The 10137-nt window shown below is 58.7% G+C and overlaps 1 protein-coding gene across 1 annotated transcript; it reads left to right on the top strand.

Annotated features, from left to right (window-relative positions):
- Positions 1-5964: 5964 nt before the first annotated feature.
- Positions 5965-8586, top strand: MNEG_4597 (charged multivesicular body protein 2A; the record flags this gene model as incomplete). Its single annotated transcript, XM_014046925.1, has 7 exons — positions 5965-5992; positions 6086-6216; positions 6493-6597; positions 6793-6843; positions 7294-7425; positions 7846-7923; positions 8398-8586. 7 exons carry the CDS (start codon positions 5965-5967, stop codon positions 8584-8586), a joined length of 714 nt encoding a protein of 237 aa, XP_013902379.1.
- Positions 8587-10137: the final 1551 nt, after the last annotated feature.

Below are 10137 nucleotides of genomic sequence, written 5' to 3'. Positions count from 1 at the left end.
GCTTGCAGCTCTCACTCTTGCTTTCTCACAGCATGCTTTGCGATTCCGTTTGCACACACTGCAGGCCTGCAATGTGCGCACGTAGGTGCTGGATACGCGCATCCGCCCATGCACACCCAATTCTTGTCCGCGCGTCTGCTTCAACCGCTCGTCCGCAGTCCTCCCTTTCGCGCTTGTGCGCTAGGGGATGCTGTTGCGGTATGAGTCTTGCGGGACGCTGTATTGTTCGTGTTGACTGTGCTCCGGTTTTCATCAGCTTGTGGTGGCGCCGAGCAGCGCATGCTCTCACCTGCCCTTTCAGCATTTATGCCCACATGCAATTCATGGCCAAGTGCTGCCGCTGCAATCGGCGGCCGCTATTGAAAGCTGCTGTGTGTATGCATCTGGTTGCATTTGTCTTGAGGTCTGTTTTGGCCAGTCGGTTGCTGCTGCAACCTTTGGTGCGCCTGTGGCTTGCTGCGCCCTGCAAGTTCATCTCCTTCTGCGGACACAGAAGCGGATGCCTCGTGCCCAGGCTGCACATCTTGCTGCACGCGTGGCTCAAAGTGGCCTGTGTAAGCGCACCCCCGCCCATTGATGAAATTTGCACCTCGACTCTCTGGGGCAGGCACCCATCGCGGGCCTGATTACTAAGGCAGCTGGGCTTCTGGAGGGGAGCGTCCGACGCCAATTTTGACATGCTCAGGCGGGCCAAAGCGGCTGCAACTGCTCTCTGAGGAGTTGCTGCAGTCTCCTGTGCACGCTTTGTGGGTTGTATTGCCTGACGCGTGTGTAGATGTACTTATTACTAGACTACCCCAATTACTGGGAGACTACTTTGCGGCGAAGATGAAAGAACCGCCTGCGCAGGGCCATCAGTCACTCATTGTGTCATCGATGGCCAGGCGCACCAGCACAAGGTTGTCAGCAAATCTACCAATAACTGCCGCCCTCGGCCGGCTTGTAACTGCGCTCAGGGTCGCCGGGGTATGCCACGGTCAGCCGCCCCTCGGCATTGACGTAGACACGCGCGGCCGCACCGCCACTCGGTGAAGGGGGAACGGATGCGGACGCCACAAAAGACACCTGTGAGGGAGGGACAGCACAGAGAACACACAACCTTTTGGGAAAAGAAGCGTGAAGAGGCAAGCCAGGGTTCGCACAACCTAGCTGCTGTCCCTGACGCTCCCGTCTCCCGCCTGTTCGCCAAGCCTGGCCCGCCAAGTCTTGTATGCCAAGCCTGGTGCTGCAAGCCTTGTGTCCTCCTGCCAGTTTGCAACAATTCCCCCCCTGTGGAAACTTTTCCCCACTGCCACGCTGCCACCCACCGATGTAACCTCCACCGTGACGTCCCGCACAGCTCCCTCATCCTTGGGTGGCCCCACCCCCAGAGCCTCCAAGTCGGCCGAGAAGCTACCATGAAGCTGCCAGTGGCGGTGCTGTGAGTCGTACAGATCCATCAGGAAAGCACGAGCCGGCCAGGTGGGGTCGGGGCGGAACGGCGGTGGCGGCTGCGGCGATAGCACTGTCGGGGTGGTGGGAGGGCGATGGATCTGATTGCATGAGCGACCAGCTGCAGCACATGGGTGAATGGAAGGGCCAGGCATGCCAGTTGCCCTGGCATGAGCCGGGAAGGGTGGGGATGCACACGTTGAATGCGAGAGCCCTACATGATTGAGCCTGAGCCGCCAGCGCCGGGAAAGCTTTGGCCCCATCCGCAGTGGTGCTGCTGCTCATGCGCCCACCGTCTTGACCTTCAAACTGGACGTAGCCCCAAGACTCGGGCTGGTGCATGGCCACTTGGTACTGCGCGGAGTCATGACAAAAAATAGGCAGGGCACAAATTGAGGGTGCGATTCTGGAACTTGAAGCGAGCCTCTCCAAACTGAGCTCTCATTGTCGTTCCTCTGACAGTTGGAGGCCTCTGTTGCCCTGGCACTCGCACCTGGGGGCTCCAAACGAAGTTGAAAGGTTCCTGGTCTGGGGGCTCCTGGTCAGAAAGCACGGGATACCGCAGGTGAGGGGGAGACGTGCTGAAGGCCTGGCCAATTGCAACCTCATAAGAGCGCACGCCTGGAGCAGCACCAGCTCTACCCAACCGCCTGCGTCGCCCCTCTACTGGCAGGGCCCGTGGTGTGGTGCGCCCGGGGTTCTGCAGGATCCACAGGCCAGTGCGCGCCACACCTTGACATACCGCCGCAGCCCTTCGTCCCACCGCACAGTCCACATCACCCTGCAGGTCAAGGGATCCGGCAGTTGAGTGGCAGGCTGCATGGGGTGGTGTGTGAAGCGGTTGAGGCACGGCTCGCACTCAAGCACGTCTGTTTGCCAGCTCCATAGCCCCCGTGCTTGGGGGAGGGGGCAGTTACAGGCAATCGTGCAAAACAAACAAGGACGACAAACCTGGAGAAGTTGATGCGCCAGGCGTCGCCGCTGCGCGGCGGGACCACGCGCCCGCCCGCCGTCTGCCGTAGCAGGCTCCAGGGCAGAGCGATCTCCACCTGGGGTGGTACAGCACGCAGTCCGGGTGCCAACGTGGGTGTGACATCAGCCTAGCACGCCCTGAGTAGGAAACACCTCATGCTTTTACCAACTGTTGCTATGGCCGTCCAGCCAGGATGCCGGCCTTGTTGAGAGGGCAAAGCTTGCACCCCCATGGTTGTGGTGCATATCACCCGCCGTCTGATGAGCCCACACCCCAGCTGAACCCTGACCGCCGACCTGCCAGGAGCGCGTGCCCTCTCTTGAATTGATTTTGCCATCCACCATGACAGCATGGCGCATGGGGCTCCAGCCTAGTGAAGGGTACGATGTGTTGCGGCGCAGTATTGCGCGGCAATGTGCGGCAGCCTCCAGTCGACAGCTAAGAGTGCGGGACCCGCGACAGGGCCTACGCTATGCTGGCTATGCTGGTGCGCATGTCACAGCGGGTCGCAACGCACCTGTGGGGCCTTGCTGCATGGTCCTTTTGCCGGGTGGGATGGTCTCCCAAGAGTCAATGGGTGGGCCGCCGTTTCTGGCCCGCAGGTGAGTGGGGCGGCACGAGTGCAGGAGGCCGTGTGGAGGTGGTGGGTCTTTCAGAAAGCTGTGCAAGGCGCACCTTGAGTAGTGTGCAGTGCACGGTTCAAGCTCTCAAGGCCCCAAAGCCGGTTGGCCACTTTGCATGCATTCACTTTGATTTCTTGCAATGCTTTACACAAGCAGCGTCCATGCCAAGTGCTGCTTGCAACTAGCTGCCATAATAGCGCCCGCTGCCCACCGGTATGGCTTGGCCAACAACAGGTCCCAGACTGCCCCCAAACCGTTGATCTCAATTTCGTAATAAAGATGGTTGTCCTGCAAGCATTGCTGACATAAGTTAGGGAAGTGGGTGGCAGCTGTGGCGGCGGTTGTGAAGGTGCAGCCGCGCATTGAAAAACAAAATTCAGCCATGAGGCACACGGGGAGAGGCGGGGGGGTGGCAGCGAGTCTTGCGGGGTACATGAACGGCAGAGTTCGCTTACACCCTGCCTGCCCGGCTCACCCCATCTGGGTCTAAGAACACCTGGGCAGGATGCAGGAAGGGGGTTCGGGTGCGCGCATTACCAGGTGCAAGTCTAGAATGAATTGCCTCATTCGCGCAAACAGCAGTCGACGCAACTGGACTCTATCAGTGGGCCTTCGTAGCTACGTGCGCCTGAGGGTGCGCGTCGTGTCTCAGGACGCACCTCAAAGTTGTTGTCGTGGTACACAATGGAGTCGTGGAGAGTCTGGTTTGCAAACAGCTGGCCGTCCTCCAGCCGCGCGCCAATGTACAGCGCCTTGCATGCATTGCGGCATGACGAGCAGCAGTGCGTGTGCAGGTGTGTGTGAGGGGAGGCGGATAATCCGGGCTGTCGTACAGCTGGTCTGGAGTGCGTCAGCACCCGATGTTGCTGTGTATCAGAGTGCGCAGCAAGCGTCCAAGCCATCAGAATCTTGTCACCCGGCAACGTATTGGGGCAGACCTCGTCGTCCCAGAGCATCTTGACGCGTGCCGGGCCCCAGGGCTTGGGTCCAGTGGGGCCCACTATGTCTAGGAACTCATCACTCCAGGGCGCCGCTGCCCAGGCAGGGCCCGCCAGGCGGCCGTCAATTGAAGGGGGCGTTGCCGTGCGCAGCGCGACGTAGCCGCGCGGGTGGGGCTTGTCCTGCCAGGACAGGCAACCACAGGACGTTGAGGCAGGATGAAGCATTTCGGGTGCCACTTCAGCGTTCCTACTGGTGAGGTGCAACTCGACGTCGTGTGATTGCACATGCAGCAGCTTCACAAGTGCATGAGCATGATACCAACAAGCACACAACACATTATGGTCAGGTCTGTGTTGCTGCAGAAAGACAATTGCATCATGCACGCACCTGCAGACCGTAGGGCAAAGGCACCTCGCGGGGCACTTTGTCATACGCCTCAGGAGGCGGGACAGGGCCTTGCGGCGCATTTTGTGGTTGCCTGGTGTTGAGCGCGCCCTTGATCCAGCCAGTCAACATGCCAAGGGAGGGTCGCACCTGCCAGGAGAGCAAGAAGGCGATCAAACACAAAAACCGCATTCTGGATCACATAAGCGCACTGTTCCGTCGCTCCCTGCCACCCTGCTGATGGCATCGCGAGCGCCTGCCCAAGCCCACTGCACACCATAGCCGCCGCCAGAACGACAGCCACAACGGCCGCTATTGCCATTTATGATGTTGAGTGCCTATCTGAATGTATAGTGGGTGTTGTGATCGGGGTTGCGGGATGGTACAGATCGCGTGTGTGTAACCACGTTGATGTATTTCAAACAGTCATCGCATGTGATCCTACGTACCAGCTGATCATACCAATGTGTTGAACGTGTCACAACGGGCCGCTAGCTGAGCACGTGCACAAGTAACTGCGATTCTTTCCCGACCCACCATACAGTACTGCTGGCTCAGCTCGGGAACAGTAGCATGGGTGCACCACCCCGTCAGATCGGACTCAACCTCTCCTCCCAGATTGAGACAGGATTAGCGGACTTGATCAGCGCGTGAGAGGTCGCGGCAACCCCCTCGCCAGATTTCATTTTGCAACTCATTCACACTTGCAATCAACCGAACTACTGCTGCTGGCCGGCTCCACCTGCCTGAACAAGTACTTTGGAAAATGCACCACAATTCTGAATTACGCAATTCCAGCACGACCTCTCGATATCCAGCAAGTTGCGTGAGGAAGAGTCATGTACGTCCTCCCATCGATGGTTCCCGGCAAGCTTGCGTGGACACGCCTTTCAAAAGCGCAATGGCGGTATGTCATGGCCCCTTCCCTGCATTCATTCAGATAAATTTGGGTGCATCTCCCGACTTCCTTCAATTTTTGGCCGTCAACGCCTCCATTTGCGAGCATTCCACCACCATGCTATGCACCGGCAGGCCAGTGGGTGGCCTGCCGAGGGCGAGGGTTCCGGTGTGGGGGCTGAGGCTTGAAAGGTCAGACACTCCAAGCAATGGCATAGAAGTACACCTCAACAACATAAGAGTCACAGTCAGCCGTCACCGTCTCACACGGGGAGCTAAGTGCCGTGTGCGGCAAGCAGCGAGTGAGGTACCGTATCCCTGTACCCGTTCCACCGGGACTCATATCACAAGTCACCTGAGCACGGCAGCGAGTCAATCACAAATTTTGCCCATGTCTTATCTCAACAAGAGCAGCCTATCTTTACGACACTACTTGTTAGGCGAGCAGCTGCTTCGAAGGCAGCAGCAGGGCAGCAGCTCAGTTTGAGGCGCCCAGGTGGCGCCACTCGCTCCCTGGTGTTGCAGCACTGGCTGTCATTCAAAACTCTCAGGTTTCTCGCGTCCACTCAGCTTTCTAGATTCACACGTGCCACTTTCAATCGCTGCGAGCCATCCGGATCGCGCTGCAGGCCCCAGTCAGCGACCAGCACAGCAGCAGGCAGGAGACAGTGCGAGCCTTGATTGTCCCCGGCAGGCGCCACCATGTTGCAAGCCATGTTCGGCAAAAAAAAGACCCCGGCAGGTAGGCCGCGTCAGTGAGCTCACTGCATGGTGGGTGCTGGGTGCCTTTCACATGCAGGTGATGCATGCAAACTCATCACCTGCATGGTTGCAGAGATACTGCGGGAGAACAAACGCATGCTCGACAAGGCCATGCGTGAGCTGGATCGCGAGCGCATGGGCCTGCAGAACCAGGAAAAGAAGCTGATAGGAGAGATCAAGAAGATGGCGAAGGAGGGCCAGCTGGTAAGCAAGGAAGCGTGCGTGCCGCTGGGCGGGGTACAGTAGGGGATTGTGGTGCACTGCTGCTGCAGTGGTGACCGCGGCACACTATTTGTCTTGCTGATCGCAACCCCACACCAGGCAGGTGGCAAGGGACGTGCTGACGTATGTGCACGTGTTCACCACATGCTTTTGCTACAGGAAGCAGCAATTGTGCCCGCCCGTTGCTGCCCGATGTGCACTGCTACATGTGACAGCTCAGCTGTTTGACCCCCAACTCCTGTTTATGAATGGTAATAGGATGCGGTCAAGGTCATGGCCAAGTCTCTCATCCGCAATCGCCACGCCGTCACCAAGCTTTACGGCCTCAAGTCGCAGCTGCAGGGCATCTCGCTGCGGATACAGGTGTGCTGCGTCCTAGTGGGCCTGCCAACCATGACCCCGCAGGACAGCTTGTGAGCCCCTGATTGCAGCCGCCATGGCATATACAGCAGTCAATGAGATGATCGCCTGCTTGCCGTTTTTCTGCAACGCTTCAGTGGTGTTCATCGCACCAAGCTGCAACCCCTCTGGCCACCACATCCCTGCTCGTCCCTGCAGACGCTTAAAAGCACGCAAGCGATGGCGGATGCAATGGTGGGAGCCACGAAGGTGCGGGGCTAGCCAACAGGGGCAAGTACAAGTAAGCGTTGGATGCTGCACGAACAGCAGCTTCGTCCAGCGGTTGCAACAGCAGACAGCTGCTGCAGGCGCATGCCTTGAGCTGTGGAAATGAGGCCAGCCCAGCAATCGCAGCACCCAGCACCCTGGGTCTATCTTGAGGCTCTCACAGTCATTTGCATGGGCAGCAACGCGTGCCTGCTGAACGGGCTGATGCGCAGGCAGCAGGTTCTTATGGAACGATGCTGGGCCGCAGGCGCTTACAGCTGTTTTTTCTGAGACCAGCATACCAATGAGTTCTCTCAAGGCAGCCAACAGCAGGGCCATATCATGGCGGCATGCGGCATCCCTCCATATATCCGTCTCCACCTGCTCACCAAGCCACTTGCGGCCCTGCTGTCCCTAGCCCTGATTTCTCCCTCGGACTCCTCTTCGCCGCAGGCGATGCGTGTGATGAACAAGCGGCTCAACCTGCCGAACATGCAGAAGGTGCTGATGGAGTTTGAGCGGCAGAATGAGCGCATGGAGATGACCAGCGACATGATGGGCGATGCCATCGATGATGCGATGGAGGTGAGGGTTTGAGGTAGGGGTAAGGGGGTGAGGCTGGGTGAGTCCCCTGGGATGTTTCATACATATTGTGAGGTTCATTTTGGGGTGTGGGAAACGGGTATGGAGCCACCTTTAGACATGGCGCTCTTGTATTGCTGTGTGGCGCGTGGGCAGGCAGGTGCCAAAACGCCAGTGTCACTTGTTCATTTCAAGGGCATGACCACAAAGCTGTACGCTGGTGGGCGGATTGGCGGATTGAGCCTCATTGAGCTTTAAATGTATGTCTGGAAGCGCGTGGGCTGCTGACCGGCTTCGTACAGTGCAATCGTTGTGTTTCACCCTGACTCACACCACGCTTGACCCCCCCCCCCCCCGTCTGTGGAGCATGCAATGCAATTGTCAAATGACATGACTCCCCTAAACCCCTTCTCAACCGTGCAGGGCGAGGGCGAAGCAGATGAGACTGACGAGCTGGTCAGCCAGGTGCTGGATGAGATTGGCATCAACCTTGGAAGCCAGGTGTGTGTGTGTGTGTGTGTGTGTGTGTGTGTGTGCAGGTGTGCGTACACACATGTGCGTGGTGGAGCATGCATGTGCGTGCTATTCTACGCATCAGTGCGTACTCTGGTAAAGGTGCATTTTTATGCTTTGTTATCAATTGAGCGGCCGTGTGTGTGAGCGTGCTGTTTGTTGACGCGAATGTGGAATTTGCCTCCTCTTCTGGGCGGGACTGTGTGCCGGTCAAGCGTGTGTGCGTGTGTTTGTGCACGCACTCTGCATTTGGGTGAGCTCATGTGCGCCTCAAACGTGAGAGGAAAGAGTTGGAAGGGACGCAAAGCGTTCGTGTCTGCAATGAAACATGTTGATGTCGGCTCAATGATGGGGTTTTGCCCTTGGCTGGGGAACCCCTAGTGTCATTTCGCCGCCTCAGCACCTCCCTTCTTGTATCCATTACTTATATCACCTCTCCTTCTTTCGTGCAACGCCATGCAGATGGTTAGCGCTCCAGAAATGCCTGTTGCAGCCCCAGCCGCGGCGATGCCGGTTGCGGCGATGGAGGGACCCATCGGCGGCGGCAGCGGCGCGGGGCCAACAAGCGGCAGCGGCGGCGCAGGCGGCGGAGGCGGTGCAGGCATTGACGAAGACCTTCAGGCGCGGCTGGACAACCTGCGCAAGTCTTGATCAAACCAGTTGCTCACCAAGCAGTTGTATTATTGGCGCCAATTCACGCGTGCAGCCTCATGCTGTAAAGTCATTTTTCTTGCAGGGCAGACCTCTCGCCAATGGCAGCTGATTGGCGGATGGGCGAGGTCATCGATGAGCGTTGTGTTTATCATTGTCACAGATTTTCAATTCAGGCATCGCAATTTTTCAGAGGATCAGAGGCAAGGAATGTGGCGAGTCAAAGAGTGCAAGGTTCTGGTAGACACAAAGGTGCCTGGCAGGCAGAGCTGCGGCAGCGGGGAACCCCGAGAAGCTGCCATCTTCCAAGCCACTAACACCACAACCCTTCTCCCGACCTCATAGCCGGCAGAGGGGAAAGCCCGGCAACACGTGCAACAGCGGGGACCTATGCACAACACGCGAGCGATCAAAGCAGGGCACAGGGTGAGCCAACCCGCAAAACTCACATGGCCACGGCGGCCACGGGGCAGGGGCGCACACCACCAGCCATGCAGGAATCCCAAGCCAATGAAGAAAGGGTGGCCTTCACACAAGGGCTTTGCTTTGCGTTTGTTACAGAAATTCAGACTTAGAGCTTGTCGCCAGTCACCGAGAGCAAGGATCTGCTTTGCTTTGCGTTTGTTACAGAAAACAGCTTAGAGCTTGTGGCCAGTCACTGAGAGCAAGGATCTGGCAGACACACAGGTACCAGGCAGGGCTGCGGCCGCGGAAAACCCCGAGAAACCGCCATCTTACAAGCCTCAACGCCGCAACCCTCTTCCAAGCCACAACGTTGCGTGGACTGCAGCTGCGGCGGCGGCTGGTGGGAGCGGCGGGGGCGGCGGCGCTGATGGTAGTGGTGGCGGCGGGGCGCTTAGCGCACGTCGGTGACTTCAGCGTCTTGGTGGCGCGCGGTGGTGGCGTGCTGGAAGTGTGGGGTGTGTGTTGCTTTTCTCTCCTCGGCTGGACTTTTTGGGGCCAGAGTGCGCTCGCTCAGCGGACCGTCTTGGGGCCTGGGCCCTGCCATGCGGGCGTTGGAGTGCATGTGTTTTAAGACATTGCCTCTAGCAGAGGGGCGGCGGGGCCCTTGTGTGAAGCCGACCCTTTTCTCAATTGGCCAGGGGTTTCTGCATGGGTGGGTGGTGTGCGCCGCAGAGCCGCGGTCGCCGTGGCCGTGTGCGTTCTGCGGGTTGGCGCGCCCCGTGCCCTGCTTTGATCGCTCGCGTGTTTTTTTTTCATAGACAGTCGGTTACACGGGGGTAGCGAGGTGCCGAGCACCTGCGTGCAACCTCAATAATGACAGGTGAGCTGTGGCCATGTGCAAGGGAGCGGTTTTCCCGGGTTTCCCCGCAGCCGCAGCCTTGCTCACGGTCCCGCAATGATCACTACTTGCTCTCCGGTGGCATTGCGCGGTGTTTTGCGCCCGGTGTACGGCCCCCCGGCGGGGTCGGGGTTTCCTCGTAAGTCCTTGAGGGGCTGGGGGCCTCGCTCCGGCTGCCAGCTTGTGGTCCCACCACGCGCTGGCGGCGACGCCGTGTCTGGGGCGGGCTCGGGCGGCCGCATCTGCGC

The sequence above is a fragment of the Monoraphidium neglectum genome, assembly GCF_000611645.1.
Source record: "Monoraphidium neglectum strain SAG 48.87 unplaced genomic scaffold scaffold00647, whole genome shotgun sequence".
In the NCBI taxonomy this organism is placed as follows: Eukaryota; Viridiplantae; Chlorophyta; class Chlorophyceae; order Sphaeropleales; family Selenastraceae; genus Monoraphidium; species Monoraphidium neglectum.
Note: the sequence above shows the minus strand (reverse complement) of the source record. Positions and strands in the feature narration are given on the sequence as shown.